At 44.8% G+C, this 27,228-nt stretch overlaps 1 protein-coding gene across 1 annotated transcript in view; it reads left to right on the forward strand.

The window, feature by feature from the left end:
• Positions 1-19,471, forward strand: part of WNT2 (Wnt family member 2) — a 42,897-nt gene extending 23,426 nt beyond the window's left edge. Inside the window, exons 4-5 of the mRNA XM_007114397.2 lie at positions 1,256-1,520; positions 17,822-19,471. Of these exons, the coding sequence (XP_007114459.1) occupies positions 1,256-1,520; positions 17,822-18,051 (495 nt within the window). The 3' untranslated portion in view covers positions 18,052-19,471. The remainder of the gene's footprint in view (positions 1-1,255; positions 1,521-17,821) is intronic.
• Positions 19,472-27,228: the final 7,757 nt, after the last annotated feature.

The raw sequence follows: 27,228 nt of genomic DNA on the forward strand, positions 1-27,228 counted from the left end.
CTGCAGGGAGCTCCACCTGGGCTGCGTTCTGGAGCCACCCGCCCATACCCCATACCTAGACCAATCATACCAGAACCTTAGGGAGTGGGCTGAGCAAGGTTCCAACTACCACCTCCAAGTTCTTAGAAATAGGTCTCTCAATGCATTACCCTAAGAATTTTGTTCCTAGTACCACCTTGAATAATGTCATCAAGGGGTTTCATTCCCCTTCTGCCTATGCCCCCCACCCTTGATACCCTCTGTCTTGGACATGCAAATGGAGAGGATGGGGACCCTCAAAAGGCAGGTTTCTCCTCCTCTGCTCCATGACTGAGCTGAGGACCAAAGGCTCAGACTTGAGATCTTCAAGGCCCGTCTCCCCCACTGCCTTTTTCTGAGTGTCACTGTGCTTTTGTTATCTGATGAGGGAGCCCCTAATTATCCCACTTGCCTCTGCTTCCTCTCTACAAAAGAACAGAGCGAGCCCAGCCCTTTCTGCTAAGCTGAATAACTTGGGCAAAGTTGAGTGATAATCTCCCCAGTTTAATGTCACCCTGAGGGTCACCAATGGACTTTTCCAGTGTACCCTGACTCTGTCCTATACCAGCTGTGTAACCTTGGACAAGTGCTTTAACCTCTGTAAGTCTTGCTCCTCAATCACTGCAAAATAAATACTGTAGCACAGGATTGTTGTGAAGATCAGGGTCATCAAGATAGAGTTCAGAAAGCATTATCACAATGCCCAGAACATGGAAAGCACCTCAGAAATAGGACCAATTACTATTATTGTTTTATTGAAAGAAAACGGGCTTAGCGATTACTTTGTTAATTTGAGTAATAGGATACATTTCCAATATATTGATAGTAAAGCTATATTTTTTTAGAAAATACTCCAATTCATTCCCTCATTCTTCAAGCCGGCCCCATACCCCAGTAAATTCAAATTAATGGGGCTTTAGTTATCCCCCTAGGGAAGCTCATTCGCAGTCAGGTGCTGCCCCCCGCCACCTGCTGCAGTGTGGTATGGCTGAAGAGACCAGCAAATGACCCCAACATCTCCCAGTCCTGAGCCCCAGGATCCTGGGTCTTTGGTCACTTTTTTTTCCCTTTTGAAAAAAATTTATTTGATTGAAGTATAGCTGATTTGCAATGCTGTGTTAATTTCTACTGTGCAGCAAAGTGATTCAGTTATACATATATATACATTCTTTTTCATATCCTTCACATGTACGTGCTGGAGTCCGCCTCCACTGAACTTGCCCGTCTTCTCCCACAGGCTGTAAAGCGGTTCTTGAAACAGGAGTGCAAGTGTCATGGCGTGAGTGGCTCATGTACCTTGAGGACCTGCTGGCTGGCCATGGCCGACTTCAGAAAAACGGGCGATTATCTCTGGAGGAAGTACAACGGAGCCATCCAAGTTGTCATGAACCAGGATGGCACTGGTTTCACTGTGGCTAACAAGAGGTTTAAAAAGCCGACGAAAAATGACCTCGTGTATTTTGAGAATTCTCCAGACTACTGTATCCGGGACCGAGATGCAGGTAAGTTCAAAACACTTTATTCACGGCACCTAATTCTTCCAACAATCAGCACCCTGCAATTTAAATGCAGAGTTAAAATTTAAATGCAAAGTTCTGTATTTTCCGTCTGCCAATCCTATAAGCGCTTTCTGCTGCCTTCAGCTTCAAAGCTCAGGTTCTTTATAATTCATATTTAAAGTGCACAGAGAGCTCTCCTAAGCACCTGGAGAAACCGGTTGATAATGTGCAGATTTTGGAGAAATGGGAACCCCACAAGAATGCACATGGCAAAAAGTCAAAGTATGCAGATGAGCAAAATTCTTCAGCCTGGACAGAACTCTAATTAGTGGGTTAATGTCCATATGCATAGAAACACAGCATCTTTCCTGTGATCCTGAGGCTGAGAGGAGGACAGCTTTGCGGTGTATCTGCTGCCCCTTTAAATCCCACCTCTGTGACTGTGGAGAGAGTCCCAGGGATTTACAGTTAGCCTGTTCTGAAATCCTCCATACTTCACACTCCCTTGCTCTTTCCACAATGCTCAGAAGTTGCCAAATACTTGAAAGCAAGAATTCATCCCCACTGGCTCAGCGTAAGAGGCAGTTCGTTTATTAAAGCCACACCCTTCCCTTGACGACGGCACCTTCTCTGTCCTGAACTCACTCAAAGAGCAGCTCCGTCAGCCTTAGCGCAGCTGTTGCCACCTGTGGGTTTTATACGTGTGCTTTCCTCCACCTCTTGCCCCTCCCAGTCAGCGCTGAACTCCTTGCTTAGCACAGTCCATGCAAAGACTCTGGTACAAACTAAGAATGAGTACAAGTCTCAGTGGAGAGGAGGTGATGGAGAGCCCACAGCCAACTTGGCTGAAGCCAACTTTTCAGACTTAGTAGAAAGCAAGGGAATTCATTACCAGGAAAAACATCCTCGAATTCAAATTCTGAGTTTGTTTTTCATTCCAAAGTAATTGCAAAGGAAACAGTAAAACAGTGCAGACGTCAGCAGCTCCTATCACAGGTCTGACCAAGAGGCATGGGGAATGTCACAAGAAGTCCAAAGCCTCTTCTTTGTCCCCCAAGTGGTTGAATTTCCTTCATGGTTTGATGAGCTGGTTCTTTGCAGCACTGGAGCAAGTTTGTACATGCAGCCTCTGGATTAATAACTGCTGAGCGAAAGGGCCAGATGCTGTGCCCTGCTGCATTCCTCACATGCTTTGCGACCTCTAAAAAGTCATCCTACCTGTCAGGCCAAAGTTTCGCCGAATCCCCAAGAAACATGTGCGTTGGTACAGGAGGGTCCCAGAGGTCTGGGTCCCTCTCTGCCATTAACTAGCTGCTTAACCTCAGGCTCCTCAGACGGGCATGGGGCTGATGACATCAGGGTCATTTTAGGAACTATGTACTGACTCCTGTGTGCCAGATACTGGGCTAAGACCATTGCACACATGGTCTTATTTAATCCTTAGAGCCTCCCTATGACATCAGTGCATTGGAACTGATTACTGAAAAAAAAAAAAAAAGACTAAGAAGAGGGTGGCTCCTGGTTGATCACCACCAACCAAGAACCAAATTCACATCTTATATTTTGAGATCAGATAAGCACCGTGGATATCATCATCCCTATTGTACAGATGAGAGAAGTGAATGACCAGTTCAAGATCTCACTGGTCTTGGAGGGGACGGATGTCCAGCTGTCTGACCCCACAGGCTGTGCTCCTAACCCTAACACTGCAACTTGTCCTTACCTTTCTCCCAGGGCATGTATTATGTGAAAGGCCTGGTGAAGCAGAAACCTCATTTTAAACATAAGAGGACCTGCTTCCTCGGGACATCTTTTCTGGTTTTTTGGATTGAAGCAGTTTGCACGGTGAAGCAAATGGTTATGCTCGATGAACATTTAACTGCTTCATAGATAGTCATTGAAATAAAGACCTTACTTTCTCTTCCCCACAAGGAGATTGGGAATCAAACCCCTGCTGCGTCTTCAGGATACTAAAAGTTATTCCTGCACACTTTGCTTTTTCTACTGCCTGTATTAGAACACATTTCTGCTTCTCGATCCTAAAATAGCAGACACATCTGCAGCACCTGCCATGTGTTAGGGCTTGCTCTACATTGTCTCTCACTGAGTAAGGTGGGTATGTTATTATCCCACTTCATGGGAGGGGCAACTGAGGCTCTGACAGGCAGGCTGTGGATTTTGCCCAAGGACTCTTGATGGACACGAGGCAGGGCAGGGACTTGAGCCCGAGTCTCCGCACGCTTGTAACCATTTTACTCTGCCTCCCAATGCACCAGCCGCTGGGCACACTGCTGCAGGTGCAGGCTTTCTGAGGGAGGCTATGTAATTTACCCCCTCTCCTAATTTATTTCTGCTCTATTTTAGGCTTAGTTTAGCTTCTCTGATTTAAAAAGATGTGAATTGGGTTCTGGGTTGGTGTTGATTAACCAGGAGCCACCTTACTATTTTTTAAGTAGCCAGTTCCATTGTTTTAGACCAGATTTCCACTAAGATTCCTAGGTTAGTCATAAATTGTCTGAACTACACTTAATGCCTTTATTTTTCTGCCTAGAAAAATGCCAGAGTCATCCATGAAAACTCGCAATATTTCTTTTGAATTCTGTTGACCATCGGATGATGATTTTAGTGAAAATATGATTCAGGGCGTTTGATATCATGTAGAGAAAAGTTTGGATTGCTGACAGTATTTTTTTTCATTGTTCATATTTGGACAAATAACACATACAAATAGCACACGTATGAGATGCAGATTTTCCCTAAGACAGCCTCCTTCAACCCGCATAGCTGCCAAGGGCCTTGTGCTGGTCTGTGTAAAGACGAGGCTTTCTCCTGGCCACTTTCTACTGGAAATTTCTGTAGTATGCAGTCTAGCAAGTCAGTCAGAGTGTGTGGTTCAGAATCTTCCTGGAGTAGCTCATAACTTCTGACTGTAGAGGCAGGGAGATGTGACAGAGTCTGAGACCTGTGAGAAGGGGAGATTCCTGAGGCCGACTCAGTGGCATTCCTTCTCCGGGCTCTGCGCCCTTGTTTGGGTCGGTGCTAACATCCTCTGATGTATGTTAAAGAAGCACTCACAGTTAACGAGTCAGGACATCACTGAGGGAGTCTCTCCCCTCACTAGGATCACACAACATCAGGAAGGACCTGTTTTCTGGTAAATGGAACATGTTCAAGATGGGTTACCATCAGAGGTATCCAGGCTCTGAGATAAGTCAGAAGTTTGCAGTAAAATTTAAATTAAATAACATATATATATATATATATATATTCACTTGCTCTATTAAAATCGATATTAACTTCTCCCTAGATTACACCTCAAACTACCCACTCTGCTGTGTTGCAGTTATTTTGTTTTATCTTGCTTTTTTTATAAAAAAAATATTATGCACATTTAATATTCAACTGATTGGGCACCTTCTCCTTGTCAGCACTTGGAAAAGCAATGATGGTGAGCAGGTTGAATATTGTCAAGTAATAGATATTTGGAATTGGCAGACTTTAGTCTTGCTAGCCAGCACCTGCTGCCTGTTCAAATTCGCTCATAATCTGACTGAAGTAAGCCGGCTTGTTTGTCATTTCGGTTTGTGGAGTGGATAAAGTCTGCAGGTCTAGTCCACTATTTTCCAATGTGAGGGCCTCTTCAGAGACCTGTTGAATCAGAATCTCAGGAAAACCCCTGAGATTCTGTATGCTTTTCAAACTCAAGCACATGAAAATTTGAAAAATCCATGATTTAGGTAGTCCATGGTTCCTGATTTTCCCATAAGTATTAGGTAAGAAGAAATCCAGAGAGATTTTTTTTTAAAATACCTGATCTCTTACAAAGGAAAGAAAGCTTTTTTATTTGAGGAGCTCTAAATAAATGTCATTCAAAAATATCCCTGCCCTGACTTACCCAGTGTAAGAGGGTGTCCTTTCACATTAAGGCCCTGCATTTTCTGGAACCCTCTTTTACTGGGAATAGCACACTGAAATGATCTCGGCCATCAAAGCTTCCATTGGAATTAGCTTGACAGAGATCAGCAAGTCAGCCCTTTAGTGAAGTCCTGAAATAGTGACACCAGGACTAGTGAATTTTGGTGAGAATTACAGAAGGGTGAGTCAAGACCCTAGGGTATTCCTGGGTGAGGACAGACCCAGACCTCAGGTGAGGAAAGGTGATGGGAACTTTGGGTGAATTCCTACTGAGAATCAGGCCATGGGCTACAAGCTTTATGTGTATATTCTCTGAATCTTCACAACTGTTACCTCCATTTACAGAGAAGGAAACTGAGCCTCTGAAAAGTCAACTTGCCCAAGATTTCATGGCCTGTAAGTGATAAACAAAACAGAATCAATAAAGTCAAAACCAAAATCTAGGGCTTCTCTGGTGGTAGCGACTGGGGGGCTGTGTAATAAAGAGGCAGCACGAGGACACAGAACATAATGGGATGAGGTGCCCACAAAGCAGGGAGGTGGGAGGTGGAGAGACTTCACCCATGTCCAGCTCAGGTTACCTGGAAGCCCCTTTCAATGACAAGCCCTTCCAGAGTGTTAATGTCTTCAGTTGCTCCTAAGAAATGATAAGCTCAAAACCTGACTAAGGAAGATTTTCTTATGGCAACAATAATAACAAAAGACATTTTCTCCCAGTCTTCAGTTGAAGAAGGTGAGTGCTCTGATGTTCAACTATAAATACTCCCCAGAGATTCGGAGAGTAGGTACAGCCATGTGATGCTGTGCATGTGACATTTTGCAGGCCAAACTTGAGGGCAGATCTAGGAATTGGGCTTTCTGGGAAGGGTGGTTCTGTGGTTATCTCCTCTGGTTATTGCCCCAGGCATCTGTAAATCAAAGAAACCCTTAAGTTAGAGATAGGTGCATCGCTAACTAAGGAATGCTGCTGTCCTCTCCAGGGAAGCGTCTGCACCTAATCACAGGCCACTTTCACTGGTTCTTTTGTAAAAACCCTGACCTGGGCCAGAGGTCACCCTGAGGTCTCTTCTCCCACTGTAGAAAACAAGCAACCCTCCGCCTCTTGTGCAGTCAAGTACAAAAAGCAAATGGAGTTCAACTGTTGTTTAACTTGTTGCTGAAAACCTGATACAGGTTTCCCTCACTGTCTGGAAGTAGAGCCTTCCCATGGAACCTTTCGTAAGCCGAAATGGTATAAAGCGAATAAGCAATCACCTTAGGATACATCTTGCTAATAGATGCACAAGATAAATTGAGATAAAGCACAAATCCTCACAGACTCCTTTCAAAGTGATGGTGCCCTGATGCTGAGATGCTGTGTGGGTCCTGGGGAGCTTGATGCGGGGGTCACCCCTGCTGCTCAGATGTGCGCTGCCTCTCTAACAGCTTGCTGCAAAAACGAACGCTGAGCGCTCTTTTCACTTTTCGCCTTTTTTTGTAAAAGCGAAAATTCTCTTGGGATTTCTTCCAGTTAGCAAAAAAAAAAAAAAAAAAAAAAAGAACAGGTACCAATGTAGGTCTTTCGTAAAAGTGAAATGCTCAAAGTGAACTTTCTCACCATCGGGGGCTACCTGTACCTGGCTGAGAGCTGCAGGCTGTGAACGATGTAAGATCTCCCTTGGGTATCACGGTTTTTTCCACATTAATCATCTTTAGCAAACCGCTCAGTACCCGTGGGAACACACAACTCCAACCATGGCTTACAGAGTTTGGTGTTCTAGACCTGCCCTGTGGTGTGGTCTGGTTTGCAGAACCTCTGAATGCTGGGCTTGTGACCTGATGAAAAACAAGGGAACACCATGTCAGCCAATAGCAGTGGGTGTACCTTGTTTTGATGCTAAATGTACAATTCCGACCAGGACACCTGAGCTCCCTCATCTCGTCATGGAACAAATATTTATTAAGCCTCTTCTATATGCCAGAAACTACGATAAGCCCCAGGAATGCAAAAATGAGGTAGACAGACTCGGTCCTTGCCCTCGTGGTTTCTTAGGCCTCCTCATCCTTGTGGACGAGCCAGGTGGGTGGCAGGCAAGGAGACTCAGGCTAGGTGCTGGGGAACCCTGCCTGGACAGGAATGTGATTTTCTTAGGTTTCAGTCTTCACTCCATTGCACTATTACAAGGTCTTACCTTACATTTGTCACTTAGAAAAGTAAAGAATCAGTTATTCATTCCTTTCTGTGTTGAGCTTTACGGTAGAAATTTCATGAGCTGATACCTCACAAGTGCTACAACAGGAGAGAATGATATGAAAAATGTATTGGTGAGGCTTCTAAGTCACCATTTTTCCTGTCTGTCCCACTGGATTCTGATTCCATGATGGCAGGAACTATATGTCTGTTCACCACTGAATCCGTGGCATCTAGTACATAAACATGTGTTGAATCAAATGGCAAGCTATAAACAACATAAAGTATGTTCATCATATTAGCTGGATTCTTATATTGGTGCCGTGTCGTAGCTTAAAGATAACTTTACCTTCCTTTGACGGGTAATTACTAAGCACGTCTTCACTCATCACTGATTACTTTATAATACACAGCCTGTGAAAATTCCCATTTAAGCTTAAGTGTTAAATGGAATTTTTCCTCGTATTCAAGTGCATTAGTGGGGCATTTACAGAGCTTAAGATGCTGCTGGCTGCCCATTTCCTTGGATGAGATCAAAGGTCTCAAATAAATGCAGCAGCAGACTCTATCTGTTGCTTTTAGCTGCCACCACATACTCAGTTCTTTTACTCTTTGGGGGAGCCTTTTTCATTTACTGTTATCAGAGGGATTACTGGGTAGTTCATCTGATTTCATTGTTAACATAGCAAAATACTTTTTACCTCCAGTGCTATTTTATGTTATAGGCATGATCTATATATCTGCATTACCTTTTGGAATATAGATTTGCTAGAATTACTATACTTTTAGGATACACTAAAAATTACCCTAATTTGAATTAGTTGAAAGTAACAATCAGATTGAATTTGTGAAAATTTTTTTTTAAAAGGGAATTTTTTTCTTTCAAAAGAAAGAAAATTGCAGGAAAAAAAGATTTTATTTTCTTATTTTGAAATCTTTGACATAATTTAACTACTAACAACAAAGGATTTACCAAATAGACATCCTTTACTTTTTTGGGAAATAGAAAAAAATTATCTCTAACTACCATATTAATGTGTTGCAAGCAAAAGAATGTTTAAGTACTTTAAAATAATGTATTTGCTTACTTCCTTTAAGCTTTCCCCCTGAAACCTATTTTGTGCTAGTGTGGTAAATCTCCTTTTTAAAATATGCAAATTTCATATTCCTAGGGAAAGAGCCCTGTATTACAGATTAGGAGACTTTGGTGCTACCTATTATTATTTCTACTGATTACTAATTGGGTAGTCTTGGGCAAATTAACTTCTCTGGGTCTCTTAAGATATGGGTTTCACCTAGAAATTCCTAAGGTTCCCATGATTCAATTATGAATGAATGAATTGTTCATTAATCTTACTCTAAGTTTGCAATAACACAACCTGAACTTGATGCCACAGGCTCTCTTAAGTTGTCATTTTGAATTTCTGTCATTTAAAAATGTGCCCAGGGCTTCCCTGGTGGCGCAGTGGTTGGGAGTCCGCCTGCTGATGCAGGGGACACGGGTTCATGCCCCGGTCCGGGAAGAACCCACATGCCGCGGAGCGGCTGGGCCCGTGAGCCATGGCCGCTGAGCCTGCGCGTCCGGAGCCTGTGCGCTCCGCAACGGGAGAGGCCGCAGCAGAGGGAGGCCCGCATACCACAAAAAAACAAAAAAAAAAAAAAAAAAAAAAATGTGCCCATTTCTTGTATATGTTCTCTGTGTATCAAGTGAGATAATTTGAATAAAAACCTGGCTTTTAGCTAGTCTATTCTCCCATAGTGCCTGGGGACTGGGTGACCCCTCCCTGGAGAATTGTGCCTTCCTTTGGCAAGGGAAGGCTGATCTTAATTTTTAAGGAATTGATTTTAATATTTAATAAATCAGGAAGTATATGTTGACCACCTGAGAACTATGCAGTATATAGAAGAAATATAAGACCTAATGCTGTCCTTGGGAAGCAAGATGCATGAGAAATCATGAAACATTTCAAAACAATGTATGAGCTCTACTGGCTGTCGTGCTAACGTTATAGGACTTAGGTAGGTGGTCCAGGTGGGCTTGGAGCAGCCAGGGAGCGCTCTATGACAGGTGCTGAAGTAGGCCTGAATCTTGAAGGATGGGAAGACTTTCGATCTAAAGGAATTCGAGGAAAGTCCAGTGCAGCAGATGAGAGTAACTCTTATGAGCAAACAGTCTACATGGCTGTGACATCAGAAAGTCTCTTCAGGAGATGGCCTGCTTAGAGGATATGGGTGGAGAGTAGTGGGAAATGCACTTGGGTAGGCTAGCTAGTGCCAGATATGGAAAGCCTTGACAAATCTAACCTCAACAACTTTAATTCCACGATAGGATTTGCTAATTTAATGGGACATGCTTTCCTGTGCCAGTCAAACCTGTCCTAGTTATTATGAAAATGTTGAGTAAAACCCTCTGAGATAAGTGGAGAGACATTGTCCTTCCCTGCTTTAGCTTTGCAATCACTGATGCGAGGAAGGGGGAAGCCTTCCAAGTAGATGAATGTGCGGTCTCTAACATTTGCTCTTTAACATTCTTTTCTTCCCTCAATAAATCTGTGTTGTGAATGACAACGTGTAAGTCAGCCAGAGGAGAAACAGCCTATTGGATGACGGGCTTAAGTGAATCTTGCCTCATGCCCTAACAGTCAACATATGGGCTTCTGTCAGCCTGGAGTGGCAGGAATTTCCAAAGATAGAGGCCCATCCAGAGCGAGCGAGCGAGCGAGCGAGCGAGAGAGAGAGAGAGAGAGAGAGAGAGAGAGAGAGCGAGAGAGCGAGTGCCCTTTCTCCAGGTCCCTGAGGTGTGGGTCTGGGAACTATTAGCAAAAGCCCTCCATCCTCCTCCGCTGTCAGGAAGATGCATGTCAGGGGAGACAGAAGTGTTTTTGCACTGGGAACCCTGACTCCATCATTAATTTTATAGCTCTGGGGATGGGATGCTTGATTCTGTAAAGTTCCCTCAGCATTGCTTCACCAAAAGTGCATTATGTGGTCCCAAACTTACGTGATTTAGAAACTCTGATTCTTCATCTTTTTCCCATGCATATGTGAGCTCTTGTGTGAATCAGGGTGAGGAAATCACCTGTGGGAGGAGAGAGGTCCATCTGGCTGGAACCCGCACCTTCCCATGGTTACAGACTGCCCGGATTTTACGGGCACTGACTCTAGGCAGATGGTCTGATGACAGCGCGGTATGAAGATGATAGATGAAGGTTTGGGTCCACTGAGCCTGAGTCTGCACCACTCTGTCTGGGGACTGGGATCTGTACCGAGGCAGGTCACACATCTGGGCACACTTCACAAACCTAAGGCAAAGGGAAGTCAGGGAGAAGAGCTTCCAACTTGTCACTTCTCTTAAGTGAACTGAGTAAATCAAAGTGTAGTAAGAAATAACATTATAAAGCAATATAAATGATCTTTTAAATAAACATGTTAAATCTGAAGCATCTAAATATGTGTTTATCCATTTAACATATCAATTTGGGAGACTAATGTTAGGGCCATTACTCAAAAAATTTTTTAAATTTCTCCTTTGAAGTATTTTTAGAGCCAGCCACACAGGCTTTGTAGATATTGTATGATGCAAATATTTGACCCATAAAGATCAATTTGGCATTTGGAAATGGTGCAGAGAATCTTAGAATGAAGTCTGAGAAGAGCTAGGTAAGTGATCAAGCTATGCCATTTCACTTTTGGTGAGATGCAAATTGGTGCTGTAGGCTTTCCTGAACAGAGAGCTCTGCTTAGGGACGGCTCCTCCCAGAGTCTTCAGTCGTAGCCACAGCAGCAACATATATTAGAACCAACTTGGGAGCACGCGTGTTTTGGAGATGTGCATTCTGGTATTGCAAAGTATTTAGTCTGTCTCATTCCTCAAAAAGGTGCCAGGAATTCAACAGGAATATCAGTACAGGAAAAATGCAGTATAAGCTACAAATACCACGTTAACAAGCCTTGTTCACTTTCTCCTAAAACTTCGGGTGTCCTAGTTGTCTACAGCATATCATGCATTGGAGGAAAAGGTCCCCTCCAAAAGAGTTATATGTCAGGACCTTTGCAAGTTCTTCAGTTAATAAAATAATGAAGGGAGAGAACAGGAAATCTGCTAAAGCACTGATCACATACTGTTACACATGAGCCTGCTTTCTGGGGCCTGGCGGGACAAGAGGCCAAATCACAAGGTCAAGAGCTCCATCTCTGGAGTCAGACAAGCCTTCTCCAAATCCTGACCCTGCCACCTGCTTGCTGTGTGATCTCGGGCAAGTCACTTAACCCCTCTGACCTTCTGTTTCCTCATTTCCAAAACAGTGATGATAATAGTACCTACTTTATAAGCACTTATGAGAATTAAATGAGATAATGCAGGCAGAGGCTTATCCCAGGGCCTGGCCTGTGTTAAGTGCTCCACAAATATTGGCCCCAGTTATGAACAAAAAGGAGAGAAAGAGGATAAAAAAGGAAGGTGGAGGGGGAAAAAAGAAAGAAGAGGGGAAAAAGAGAAGAAAAGAAAGGATGGAAGAACTGCAGCTCTATCTGGCTTTGAAAATGTGAAAACTGGCTCTTCTGGTAGGTGTAGCTGGCTTTATTTCCCCAGGGCTCTTGTTATGGCCTAGGTGGGGTCATCAGATCATCTAATGAGTGACTCATTACTTAATAATTTGTGTATTATTTAGAAAAAGAGATCTAAAAGTATATGTCGCAAATATTCAGAACTAAACAAGGAGCCAGGTCATAAAACTCAGTGGCTCCTTTTCATAAAGCACATGTGAGCACTCTCTCTGTCTCTCACACACACATATATGTGTATAATCTTGTATATATATATATACGTATAGTCTTGATTCTTTTTATTTCAAGAATCATGATGGTGATGTTTTCTGTCTTGCAAAGGCTAATGGAAAGTCCCTAAGACAGTAGAGCCTTATTGCTATCAATAATAATGAGTCCTTATTATAATTTCAATACAGGAAGCAATACCAACAAGTTTTGTGTAGCTTCTGCACTCTGGCAAACTCTCTTTTCAGGGTTTTGATGAAATGGCTCTATATTCTGCTCAAACGGCAGCAAGTGTCAAGACTGTCCGTCCTCCCTGCAGACTGTCATCAGATCTAATGAGATCCAAACCCCAAAGCAGGGCCAGTTCATAGTCCTTCGCTAGGCAGCCTCGTCCTCCCCTCGGCTGGCCCATCCTGGCACCGCTGATCCCTCAGAGGGGCCGTTGCTTCTCCAGGCTGCGACCCCACAGCGTTCTCACATCAGTGGCTCTCAACCTTCAAAAACCCGTCTCACATTTTCTTCTGGGGCTTCATTATGCCCTGTTTGGGCAGCCAGTGGAGAGTGGTAGGTTCAGATTCATCGTGAATTCCAGCACTGTGTAGCTGAACACTGAACTGCTGAGAGAGCTCAGTGCCAGAGTCTTTGTCTCCTTTTCTGAAACCACTTCCTAGTTAAGCTCTTGTCCGCGGCCATCACTTCGCTCCTCTCAGACTTTGGATGATGTTGAGGCCACTTCACTGAACAGCCTTCTGTTCAGTAGGAGTCTAGTTCAGTTTGCTGCATTTGGGGGACAAAACCCACCAGGACCGTTAGTCCAGGCTGAGTTAGACCACAAGATTCGACCTCCTTAGGCTTGCAAGCCGCCAGGGAAAGACCACGGAGTTCAATGTCAGTAAAAGGCCCACAGCCTGATTCAGGAATGAGACATCTGGCCTCCCTGTCCTGGCCCCTGTACCCCACAGCCCCAAAGGGGATAAAGAATTCTAATTGCATGGTAATGTATTTATATTCTGATAAATGCATGTCAGTGGAAGTGAGCAATGCTTATTGATGTGCAGGGCTTATGAACAAAACACAAAAGGTAAAAACTCAGTTACCTCTGAGATGGCAGGTGAGAGCACTTTTCATACCCCCTAGGGGTCTCATTCACACCCAAGGCTTCAGTTGCCACCTCTGCCAAAGATTTCCTAATCGGTGTCTCCATCCTGACCTCTCTCCTGCGTCCCAGAGAGGATTTTCAGTGACCATTCCTACCTGTATGGCCCACAGTCACAGCCAACGCAACATGCTGAAAACTAAGTTCATTATCTGCCCCCCAAAGCCTGCCCCTCCCTGGTGTCCCCCACCTCAGGGAATGTCACCCGCGTAAACCCCGGCACTCCCGCCAGAAGCCTGGGAGCACCTCTCCACTCTCCTCAGCCTCTCAGCCGCTGGTCCAGTCAGTCACCACGTCCTGAGGTGCAGCCTTCTCAGCTTACCTCGAGTCTGTTAACCTCTTCCATTCCCACTACCACTGTCTCCATCCAGGCCACATCGTGTCCTGCCCAGAGTACTTTATTGGTTTCTAACTGGTCTCCTGGCCTTCACCCTGGCCCCCGTCAATCCAGTCACCCATAGTGACCCTTCTGAGTCACTATGAGGTGGGCTTCTGCCCACCTCACTGGCTCATCTCCTGCCACTGTCCCCTTTGAGCACGACCCTCCAGCTGCGGTGAACGCTTTTCTTCTCTAGTCTTCATGTCTGTGGCCTTAGCTGCTGCCTCCTGCTCCTCTCCCTCCTTCCCCTCCCCCTTCCCTTCTTGTTATTGAAATATAAAATGCATCCAGCAAAGTGCATGTACCACATGTGTACAGCTAAGTGAACTGTCTCAGATGAGCACCCCCAGGTAACACGTGCCCAGATCAGGAACCTGAAGAGAACAGTACTCCAGAAGCCTCCTTCAGGCCCCTTTTCACTACCTCCCCAAGAGATATCACTATCCTGACTTCTAATAGCACAGACTCGTTTTCCCCGCTTTTGTACTTTATATAAATGAAAACCTACACAACGTATCAGGTAACTCCTGCTGCATAGCAAACCACCAATCAACGTAATGGCCTGAAATCACCTTAAAGTTCCACCTTCAGCTTCATCACTCCTTGCAGCTCTGCTCTTTTGTCCACTTCATCACCAAGCTTCTTGCAAACTGCCCACACTCTGTCATCACCTGGCCTCTCCTCCTGTTCACTCTTCAATCCACTGCACCCATCCGTATTGTTCCACTGAAGCTGCTCTCATCAAAAGGCACGAGTTACCTCCTTATTGTTGAACCAGATGAACAGTTTTCAGTCTTTTCCTACCTGACACTCCCCCACCATCCAACTCACCCTTTAATTCAGTGAGTCACCCAGTCCTAGGGATTCCTCCTCTTCAACCCATCCTGTATTTGTCCTACTTCTGTCTCCACTCATTATCTCTTGCCTGGACTAATCCAACAGCCTCAAGATACCTCCCTGCCCCAAGCCACTCTTCCAGATCTATCATTTCAACATATTCTTCCCTGAATAGAAATCTGGACTGGCTCACCACCCACCATGGAATAAAATCCAAATTGCTGCAAGGCAGGAAGACTCTTTGACCTGTTGCTCCAACCTCTCTTTCCGTGCTTTTTGCCTAACACACGCCCTCTGCCTCGGCCGCGTTGAATCTGCACAGTCTCTTGTGTGCTTGACCTCTGAATTTCTGCTGGGAGGTTCTCTCTCTCGCCAGAAGTGCCTGTCACCCCATTCTCCCCTTCAAATCTTCTATCCATCCTTCACGTCATATCTGTAATGCCACCTCCTCTACAAAACCATTAACAGCTCCTTTTCTGATCCTGTTTTCTACTATTATTACTAAAAAATATCATTATTATAATATGCTTGGCGTACCCCCACTAGAACATAAACTCCTCGAGGCAGGCAGGATCTTTGCTTTGTTCACTGATACAGCAGCCCAAGCTCCCAGAACTGTGCCTAGCACATAGCAGGCACTCTTGTTAAACACTTGTTAAGTGAATGAATGGTTAACATTTATTGAGCACTTATTATGCCAGGCGCTTCCAGGCAGAATCTCATTCAGGCCCCACCACAGCCCTATGAGGAAGGAACTGTTTTTATCCCAGTTTTGCATAGGAGGAAACTGAAGCTTAATGAGATTAAGTAACGTGCCCAAGGTCACACAGTGGATGCATGGTAAAGCTAGGATTTGAACCCTGATTTGCCCAAGCCCTAAATAACCTCTCTCTACTGTCTTGAGCTTTGTGGTGGTGTTTTCACAAAACTCTACCGTTGGCTACCGTAGGTCTTCAGCAAATGGAGCAGTTATCTTGAAGTAGTGGAAATAACTCTTTACATATTTATCTCTTCATTATATCATGAGTTCCCTGAGAATAGGAAGTGAATCCTAATTATTTTATTTCCTCACGGCCACCGCCAGAAACCCCAGGTAGCCGCACAGTGTCTCACACAGTTTGCGTTCGCTAAATGCTTACTGAATTAAGTAAAGGGGTCTGCTGTTTAGAGAGGCAGCGTGTGGCAGCCAGTCCTTTTTGCACAGTCAGGAATTCTGAGTACTGTCCCGATGGTTGCCCCGAATCCAGGCCCAGCTGCTGTCTCTTCCAACGCTTTGCTTCTTCAGCACGATGTAGGCTCAGGGCCATCCCTGGCTAACCCGCCCGCCACCCTGACTCCGGCCCTTTGCCGTCCTTCCTGTCCTTATGAAATTGCCCTGCCTGCCTTCCTGATGTCAGTGGTCTGATCACGCAGAGCAAGTGCTGCCCCTCCTACTCCTCTTCTTGACCCCATGCCCTGCTTGAACCTGGCTGCTTCCTTGGTCATTCTTGACAGGCAGGGCAACATGACATTTATATAGATAATTGGAACACAGGGTGGAATGTGATAAGCACAGAGTCACGAGGCACTGGAGGAGTTATGAAGAGGGAAAAATTCCTAGTTAAATGATGGAGGAATGGAAAATGAAGCCACTGTCTTTTTCATCCCGATAAAAGGTGGTTTTTTTGTTTTGTTTTGTTTTTAAGAAAGAGTTTAGCTTCTTTAGGTTTGTTGGTTATTTAGGATTGTCAATTGCAAGTAATAGAAACTTGAGCGCTTTAAGCTGAAAGGTGAAATTTATTGTAAGGATACAGTCTCTCGAGGTATCCAAAGGTTGGAATGCAGCCAGACCTCAGAGAGAAATGTCCAGAAAATAGTCCAGGGTCTCGGCAGCATTCTCTTTCCATGTCTTAGCCTCACTGTCTCTGTACATCTGCCTCGTTCTCGTCTCTCTGTGATGTCTTCTCGTCCACAGACCTCATCGTGGTACATGGCTGCCAATGGCTGCTGTGTTTATACTTGGAATTTGTACTAACTGTCCCCATCAGAACCACAAATCCTCAGGGAAATCTACCTCATTGGCCCAGCTCGAGTCCAGTGCTCACCCATGGCCCAGTCACCTGCTGCCAACAGAGCAGGGTCACGTTGTTCACCATGGCTGCCAGGCGCCCTGCTCTGTGCAGAAAGGATCATTGTAAGCTGAGCAGACTCTCTAAAAATGTCCATTACACTTGGTTCTGTTACCAGATAAGGCTCTTGTCAAAGAACTCTGGGTGCCTCCCCAAGAAAAGAACAATTAAAGAGGCTTCCTAGCTTTGAGATTCTTTGAGAAACAAATACATAAATATGAATTGCCAAATAGCAAGCATCATCCTAATTAACTAAGACAATGTCCACCAGTCATTTCTAACAGGCTTTTAATACCAGTTTTGTTTATCAAAGACCTAGAATCCTGGCTTCAACCAGGTGTCTCACATACATCTAGATGACCCACTAGACCAAAGCACGGAAGATAAAGCAGGCTGGGCATTGCTCCCTCCTCAAGGCCTTACACAAACGATGCCCACACCTGCCCTTCGGCAACCAGAGTTCTCTTGTCTTTCTAATAAGCCAGCGTAATCAGGTCCGGGGAGACAAAATCCCCACCATTGGAGGGTTCCATACCCCAACAAATCCCAACAGAACTAACTTTGGCCACAGCTTCCTTAATGTGATTTAAGGCTGGGAGAGAGAGGACTAGTATGGCTCCTTCTTTCATCCTGATCCGGCCTTGCCCACTCAGTGACCCATCAGTCTAAGGCTGGGTAAGGATAATCTGAAAAGCTTACCCAACTTAGAAGTGGGAATGCTGGAGTCAGGATGTCCAAGGCAGCTCCAAAGCTTCACGTCCATTCTTCCTGGATGTGGTGCTCCCTGCTGTTGCCCCCAGGGTTGACACGTGCTCCGTGGGTCCACAGAATTGGTGGCACAGCCCCGGGATGCGGTGAGGTGGCATCGGGGCCCCGTCCTGGAGGATGGCCCCGTAACTCTTCCTCTCGAAGCATACTGTGTTCCACCCACACCATTTCACTGACACCCCCTGGCTTGTCTTCCAGGCTCCCCGGGTACAGCAGGCCGTGTGTGCAACCTGACTTCCCGAGGCATGGACAGCTGCGAAGTCATGTGCTGTGGGAGAGGCTATGACACCTCCCGCGTCACCCGGATGACCAAGTGCGAGTGTAAGTTCCACTGGTGCTGTGCTGTGCGCTGCCAGGACTGCCTGGAGGCCCTGGATGTGCACACGTGCAAGGCCCCGAAGAGCCCCGACTGGGCGGCTCCCACATGACCCCAGCGGAGGTCACCATCCACCTTCCCTCCCACAAGGACTCCATTGGATCTGCAAGGATGCTGGGCTCTTGGGTTCCCTCTGGGAGATGTTACCTTAGGCACGTGGCCTTTGTCTCTATGGAAGCCTCTTCCCGCTCCCTGGGGGCCCAGGACGGGGCCCACAGGCTGCACATTAAGCATGCCCTATTTTCTCCGACTTCCGGCATCCTGAGGCACGTCTCTTCCTGGTCGTGGCAGGCTGTTAGAGGGGGGAGGGGTGGTGGGCCCAGACCACTGTCTCTACCCACCTAGACATTTCCTCTTCTAGAACAGTTGGCCAGAGGGAAGAAGAGTGTCTCAAAGGAGCTCCCTCTGTGTTTTCCAACAAATGTTCACAGTTAAGAAATTCCATACTTCTGTCCGGAGGGTAAAGTATAGAAAGCAGGATAAACCCCTACTGAATTAACTTTAATTCTTGAAAAGACCAAGCAAGGCTTTTGCCTGATCAAGTGATTTTCACAGCCACCACCTCTGGGGTGATTGGTAATTGGCTGGAGAAAAATGGCTTTCAATAAACTTTAGGTTTCAAATGCACGCATTTCGAGGCATTTGTTGCCATATTACGATCTGATGTGACAAGGTGGGTCTGTTGTCCTTTGGTACAGTTTGGAGACTGTGCAATAGCAAAAGCCTCAGAAAGTGATTGCTTTGCATTGCTGTCCACTCAATATAAAGAACTTTTTAGGGAATGAGATCACTTAGAATCTGAAGGGAATTTAAAAGAAAACTGATGATCTGGCAGTATTCTGTAACTGTTGGGTGAAGATGGAGGAAAGTAACCTAGTGAGTGGAATGTCAGAAAACACATCTGTACAGATAAGGGGGGAAGGGGGGGAATGAAATTCCTACCTGGTGTGATGCTTGTGGCCCATGGAATTCTGTAACTGAAATGGCTTTAAGAATGAAAACTTTGGGGATGACAAGACCAGGGAACCAAAATGCTGACAGAGAGGTTTCCAGAGCGAGGTCACGCCTGGACAGCCCCTACCATAAGTGGACAACTAAAAGAAGTCGGCCATGTGCGCAAAGGGGCATCAACTAGTTCCTGTCACCCTTCAAGCACACTGTAAAGACCTGTCGTATTTAATTGTGTTCATTTGACGCTTACAAGATGACAAGATACCATAGCCTAAAGCAAATAACACATAGCCTTGCTTATAAAGTTGGTAACCCTAGTGTATTATATTGCAAACAAATTGTAACTTGGAGACTATATTTAAGGGACCCAGCTGTAATTATGGGAACATCAATATGCAAATTGTGGCCGGCTTCTGCCCTAAACCGAAAGATGACATCCAAGGAAAATGGAGAGGCTGCCTGCCCCATTTTATCAGATGAAAGATGTATCAGATGAAAGAAAGGTGAAATACACGAAGGTACTCCTCATCCCCCCCCCCCCCTCCAGTTAGGTTCTAGTTCTAAATGTGATCTCTTCACAGAGCTACACTAACAGGATGATTCATTACAGGCATCTGGTGTCAAATTACTGATGCTTGCTTACCCTTTGATACTTTCGCCTTCAGGTTCTCTATCCTTGATTTAGAGCAGGACATTTACACCAAGCCTCTTGGAAATCAACCCTCTGGAGTGCTTTGTCATAATGATATTTGCCTCCTAGCTTTCTTAAAAATGACAGAATTCATCTCTTTTCACTCACTCCCAAACCCTAAAATTAATGGTCTAATTTTTCCAAAGTGGCTCTTCCTTCTTTTTATTCTATGGATTCAGAGGGTGGGAGGAGTGGAGCGTGGTGGTGGCTGCTCTGAGCCCAGTGTGGGTCTGGGAGCGGGGAGGGGGGGCGAGTGGGAGGCCGAACAGGTGAGCTCAGTCTTAGTTACACTAAAGCTCGCTGTGGGAGGATGGAGGGACTTTCTTGGGGGTCCCAAAGCCATCCGCCCCCCTTCCTGCTGGATGAACTGTGAAGTCATAAATCCATGGATATATTCAGTCATGGAAAGGATCTTAGAGGACATCTTAGCTCCCCTCAGCCTGTACCTGGGGAAACTGAGACCAAGAGAAGTGAAGGGATCTGTACAAATACCAGCCGTTACCCCGACACTCCCACAAACAGGACCACACTCTAAGAGTCTTCAAGAAAGTTAAGCACTTTATCTATTAAATGAAACTAGTTTGTCTCAGAATTAACTTGGTGGATTCTAAGCAATTTTAGTATCTTGAGGGGATGTTCATTGTTTGTTTGTTTGTTTATCCCTGGCATGCTTAGAGCTGACTTTCTTCTTAGGCTGAAATGCAACCTTCCTGATAAGGAGCAAGGGGACAAGGCACGTCCACGTCCCCTTCCTCATAAACTGCCTCTTGCTGCATAAATAGTCCTATTTTGTAAGAGAGACTACGGCAGCCATCTCCAGTGGCAGTAGATGAAGCCACCGTGGAGAGTAAAATAAGAGAGTGAAATATTTTTATCTGCTTTTACTTCTGAAAGAGAAAATCTCCCAATTTTTAAAAAGGTGAAGATAATTTCAAACTTATTTTCTTTAGGGCCTGGTACAGGATCAATATTTCATGACTCTAAAAGATACTAAACTCTTGATTATCCGGGGTTTTAAGGGAACGTATGGCATGAATTACCCAAAATAAAATAATGAGGGAATCCATTCAGGTCAAATCCCCTTACAAATTCCCTCCCGGTAAATATCTCATTATAAGTGGAAGTTTTCTAAGCTCAAGATGATGCCTATTGATTTTTCTGCCATTTCTGAAAACGTTCCACACAGTAGGAGATCTTCACTAGTTCACTGGAGTTTTCTTAAATAAAGATATAATTGCACATGATTCTCAGACTTAGCAAATGGGTTTTTTTCTTCAATAGATTTGCTTCTCTCAATTGGTCTGTGGTGCCGACTGATCTTGGTATTCGGTGAACACCCTTTTCAATGTGCATTCTAGTTACAGCGTCCTGGACAGTCCCTCATGCTCTGAAAGCATTAACACCCCACCTTAAAGAGACCAGTTTATCTCCTCAAATGGCTTAAACTCAAGCACAAATGCCCTCAGTGCCATGACCACACTTGGCTCCGGCACTGTGCCCCTCAAGGATGGGGGCCCTGGCCTGTTATTGGACCACAGTTACTTCAGGATGGGGGTGGGAGAGGCATAGGGCAACCCCAGGCATAGAACACTGCCTATCTGCTCTGCCTTTTATGGGCGTCACTAGATTGAAATGAGCATCCCAGAAGGATCCACCAAATGGCAATTTAATCTGCACGTGGCCTGATCATGGGAGGGGGAGTGAGAGGGAAAGAGCCAGGTAGCTGTTGCCAAGAGACCAGCTGAGTTTGATGATGGTGGAGAGTGGCTTTTTCAGCTCTTGTGGGTAACCTCCACCCTTCCTTCTGTTGTTGCTTCCCTGTCCCCTCCCAGCACCTACTTCCAAGGCATCTGGAGGCCCCTGAGCCTTAGGGCCTCGGGCCGTTGCTCAGCTGTCCATACCTGTTGTCTAGCTCTGCTCCAGGCTGCCAAGGTTAATTTCAAGAGATGTTTTCAATTGTCACAACGATTTGCCTTTTTATAGGAGTTATTACGAAGCTTGAAAACATCAGGTATCACGTTTCTTTTTCAAAGAAAGGTAGCTTTAAAGTCAGAAAATCCAGCTTCACTTTGGCACTTCTAGGCCTTGTTAACTTATTAAAGAATCTTACATTGACTCTCTGAGACCTACAGCAGGCCTCTCTCTCAGAGGCAGCCAACATGACCGTGCATGCGCTTGGGCTTGACAGTATTTTCAGGCCAGGATATTGTTATTACTTCTCATTTATTAAAGGCTGGCCTGGGGCCGGTGTTGTCTCGCTCAGCTAAAGAACATTCATCTCCCCTCTTGCCCACTCTCAAAATAAAGGCTCAGAGAGGTGTCCAGTGGACCGGAACCATTCTTTTGTCTATTTACTGTACTTCAACCTGAGTTCCTTACCTTAAGAGCAAGAGTTGTACTCTCAACAAATAGACCTCCCAGTTCCAAAGCTGGTAAATTGCTTTTGTCAGGTCTGTGCTGACCTGCAAAGCAGTCTGCTGGTGTAAGCTGACAGCTAAGGTGTGCTGATTTTGACCTTCTCCTTACCTAGGCAGAGAAAATTTTCACTCATCCATGAGAATGTTCTTTACATTTTTCTGGGGATCGGCAAGGTGACAGGTGGTTTGCAAAGCCCAACATGATCGTTATTTTTCTAAATTGTAGTTGTTCCAGCTCTAGTTTTTTTTTTCCTGAGATTCACATGGATTTCTTGTTTAACCAAACCTCCCACTTCCACAAGCTAATAAAAGTGTCACGCAGATTGTTACAAAGAACTATTGTTATTTACAAGTCTGCATTTTCTGTGAAATCAAAATATAATAAAGCTAATTTTCAGTGTTGACTTTGTTATTCTAAACTCGGATAGTCTTGCCAAACCCTCTGGTGAAAAGAAATCCCTGCAGGTTATGGAAACCGGCTTTTCTCAGGACCACACTTAACACAACTTGATTAAGAGGTGTCTTTCAAGTTTGTAAAGATTTTCAGGGAAGGCAATTGACTTACCTCACTGATAACTACAATTCACAGGTAAGACATATTCTAGATTGAAAAATTATTCCAGGCTTTCACCTGTGTTCTCCTGTGGTTGCCACCTAAGTGCTTGGCCCCTCTTGGCACTAGCATGCTTTGGCAGCGTTTATAAATTCAGTGTCTCTCCACAGCAGCTAGACGCATCCCCAACTTCTCCATATTATTGTTTACCAAAGAAGCGCTTGCTCTCAGCTGAATGTTTCTTTTCTCAGCTTGATTAAAAACATACAAGATCCCTCACCCCTTTATTGAGGTCTGTGCATCCTGATTGCGTGTGCCACTTACATACAAGCAGCAAAAGCTCAGAAAATGGAAATAAACTCTCCCACAGCAAGGGAAATCCACTCCTCCCCCCATTTTCTCTTCCTTGATCAGCTATATTTTGGGGTGACCTGACTAAACAAGGTGCTGACTCTACGTCAAGCACCCCAAGGTGACCAGCCCCCTAGTCAGGCTGCTCCTGGTCCCTCTAGGATTCATTCCTAGAAACTCCCACACTTGCAAGATTTGAAGAAGAGGTGGTGACACAACACATGTGTCTGTGTGTGTTTTTCAAAAGGCATTTCCCCGAAATATTTTTTGCCCAGACACTGTCAATGAAATTCCCTTTTTATCTAAGCCTTTGTGTGAGAGCGCTGTCCTGCACATTGTAGGATCTTTAGAAGCAACCCTCGTCTCTAATCACTGGATGCCAGGACCCCTGCTCCCTAGTGTGACAACCAGAAGTGTCTCCAGACATTGCCAGATGTCCCAGGTGGGGTGGTGGGAGCGACGGGTGATAGTGAAACAGTTCCCGGTTGAGAACCGAAGATCTAACACTTCAAGTCCTCTTAGTAAAATGCAGTGTGTTTTCAGAAGTTGGAGGCTGAATTCTTCTTAGGAACTCCTCAGTTTCACAACACTCAGGGACAAAAAGCCCAAGATATGGCCTGGAGCGGGAGGAGTGAGAATGTTCTAGCTCTGCCTAAAATAGTTGAGTGATTTTGAGTTTTTCAGGACAGAAGAGGGGTAATAGTCAAGAGGGGTCACTGCAAAATGGAGAAAGTCTGAGTTGCAAGCAGATATAGTGAGACTTTCCAGTGGAGAGCCCGGGTGGGTTATCAGCTACAGGTTGTTCACTGCGTGCGCGCGCGCACACACACACACACACACACACACACACACACACACACACACACACACTGCCTAGACTCGTGTGGGTGGTATTTTAGTGGAGTGAAGGAATTCAGAGAGTTGTCCAACATGTGCCAACGAAGGTGGGAAAGGGCCAGCGTGTGCTGGATGCAAGGTGGGGTAGAGTGGAGGAAGAAAGACACTGGGTGATAGACAAAATGAAGGGTCACCCCAGCGGGCTGGAGAACTTGGGGCAGATGACGACTGGAAGGAAACAGAAAGCCTGTCTTCTTTTACTTGACAATTTTTCATGGGCCAAACTGTATTTCTATTTAGGCTACCCAAAGAAGTAAAGAGCAGATGAGAACCACTTGGATGAACAAACGAACTCTTCATCTGTTCCTTCATGCTATGATCCAGTTCTAGATGATACAGCATGAGTAAAATCTGATCAACAAGATCAGTTTACCATTTAGACTATTTTTGGACTCAACTTGATTTTGTAATTTCCGAGTACTGACTAACCCCGTGAAAGCCCCTGTAATTGAATCACAGGCTCTGGATTTTCCCAGGTAGTGAACACAATCCTATCTTAATAGCATTGCCGGCTTTCCTAAGTTCCACACATGAGAGGAATCACACTACTGCCTGTAAACCCAATTCAAATACTTCAGTGATGAACATGCATCCAGTATCCACTCAGCCGGCTTGCTCACGCTGGTGACTTGGGCAGAGGCTAGGGAGTTTGGCAAACCCATCTGTAAATGTTTAGGGGCTTCATGTTACAGGTGGAGGTTGCACACCAGCCGAACAAATAGCAGGAAATACAGAAAATGAAATCTGAACTGGAGTCTCCAAATGTCTACCCGCCCACATAAATTGGCATCTGCCCCTTGATCATTATTCTGCAATAGTAATGAAGACTTCATGAAAGGCCTTGAACTCTGAGTTGTCATTGTGGAATTGTGCTTAATCAAGACAAATATTCCCAGCCTAAGAGTATGACTAGAAGAAAAAAGGAGTAGGGATTTAATTTTCTTACATATTGTTATAACTATAAACAATGCCTTATCTTCTCTACAACTCTCATGAAATAATAAGCACTTGTGTTTTTTAAAGTATTTGGACCAGTCCTTGGAGATTTTATTAGAATCATGATTCACAGATGAGAAACTGTCCTCCTCTACAGTGTTTAGTAACACTGTATGTCTCTGGCTATTAACCAGTCATTCACTGGTGATTTTCCTTTATTTTTTCTGAACTGACTGATTGGCTCAAGAGGATCCCTCTGGTTTGGATATTATAGACATATAATTAAACAGTTTCTGAAAATTATGTTGTTCTGTCATATGGATATGGGACTTCAAGAGAACAGTGAGAATCCCTCCAGGATTCATGGAATCACAGAATGTCACATTTGGAAGGAACAACGCACATAATTTATTCCCACCTCTGCATTTTATTCATGGGAAAACAAAAGAAATTTCATGGCTTGGACTGTGATGTAAGCAAGACACTCTGAATCATCTTCAGGCAAGAACAGTTATTTTTCATTCCATCAATGTGTACTGAGCATCTCCTGTGAGTCAACTGCTGTGCTACATACTGGAAATGCAGCAGTAACTTAGACAGACGTGCCCTTTCCCAGACCCTTCTGGGGGGCTACACGGGATGTGTGGGGGTTTTTTGTTTGTTTTGTTTTGTTTGTGCGGTACGCGGGCCTCTCACTGTTGTGGCCTCTCCCGCTGCGGAGCACAGGCTCCGGACGCACAGGCTCAGCGGCCATGGCTCACGGGCCCAGCCGCTCCGCGGCATGTGGGATCTTCCCGGACCGGGGCACGAACCCGTGTCCCCTGAATCGGCAGGCGGACTCTCAACCACTGCGCCACCAGGGAAGCCCGGATGTGTGTATTTTACTTTTTACTTTACAAGCACTTTCACATGCAGGGTTGGATCTAGTCCTTAGGGCCACCCTTAGATATAGATATGATTATCCTCCTTTTTTAGATGAAGTAAGTTTCAGAGAGATTTAGTAATTTGCCCAAGATCGTAAAAAGGCTTATAGGAGGGAGAGCCTGGACTCAAATATTTGTTTCCTAAGTCTCACTCCAGTGATCTCTCCAGTACACCAGAGCTCTTTCTGATTAAAATGCAAGGAGAATTATTCTGTGCAATGGGCTAGGGAAAACTGCTTAGTTAGTTCCATGACCATATTTTCCAGCAGACGTGTGGACTGCCAAAGGACTTCTGACTTCACTTATGGGCAATCCAGACAGCAAATCATATGTAGAGTCATATGTAAAAATGCTCTACCAGAAAGTGACTTGTACTTATACATTTAACAGGGCACTTATATTTAAAATAAAGTAGTTTTGAGATTCTTCTAGAAAATCTAAGATTTCTGGTCATAAGAAGTCTATTTACTCTGTCATGTGGAGATTGACTCCACAACTGAAGAGGGTTCAAAAATATTATGTATCAATTCAAACATGGTAAGAATTATGATTTATTCAAGAGTATTTTCCGGGCTTCCCTGGTGGTGCAGTGGTTAAGAATCCACCTGCCAATGCAGGGGACACGGGTTCAAGCCCTGGTCTAGGAAGATCCCACATGCCGTGGAGCAACTATGCCTGTGTGCCACAGCTACTGAGCCTGCACTCTAGAGCCCACGAGCAACAACTACTGAGCCCACGTGCCACAACTACTGAAGCCTGCGTGCCTAGAGCCCGCACTCTGCAACAAGAGAAGCCACGCACCACAACGAAGAGTAGCCTCCACTCTCCACAACTAGAGAAAGCCCGCGTGCAGCAACGAAGACCCAATGCAGCCCAAAATACATAAATAAATAAATAAATGTATATTAAAAAAGAGTATTTGCCAAATTCCTATCTAATAACTGATTACTCGGGTTGAATAACATGTCAATAATTTTTAAAAATATTTTTCTTAATAGTCTTGCCCTTTTACCCTAAAGAAGGGAGACAGCTAAAATTTTCTTAGCAACAATGCCCAAGAAAAAAAAATTTCAGAATTGTTTTCAAATGTAAGAATGTATTTCAAAATATTTTGAAGGCACAAAGTGCTTATAAATATGATATTAGCATCTATTAGCAATAATAATATTTTACCTTGTTTAACATGAAGTATGGATGGCCTTTCTCTCCTTAAAGCAAACTGGGAAGACTTGTATAATCCTAGATTATTAGATAATGTTTCTAGGAACAACAGGTGATCTCTGCTCTACCTTCCGGTCTAGAAACAGTCCAGCAGGGCTGGAGTAGTACATATTGTTGGCACTGACCTCCAATTGATTTCTAATCTACGACTCCTTTAGTCCAGCCTTGTGGTTGGGATTGCTTCTGATGGTGGCCAAATCAGCAAAAGGAAATTCTCTTTAGAATGTAAAGGAACCAAGGATAAGTCCTTACATGAATATCTGAGGAGTGTAGGAGAGCAAGAGAGAAT

The sequence above is a fragment of the Physeter macrocephalus genome, chromosome 5 (genome assembly GCF_002837175.3).
Source record: "Physeter macrocephalus isolate SW-GA chromosome 5, ASM283717v5, whole genome shotgun sequence".
Classification (NCBI taxonomy): Eukaryota; Metazoa; Chordata; class Mammalia; order Artiodactyla; family Physeteridae; genus Physeter; species Physeter macrocephalus.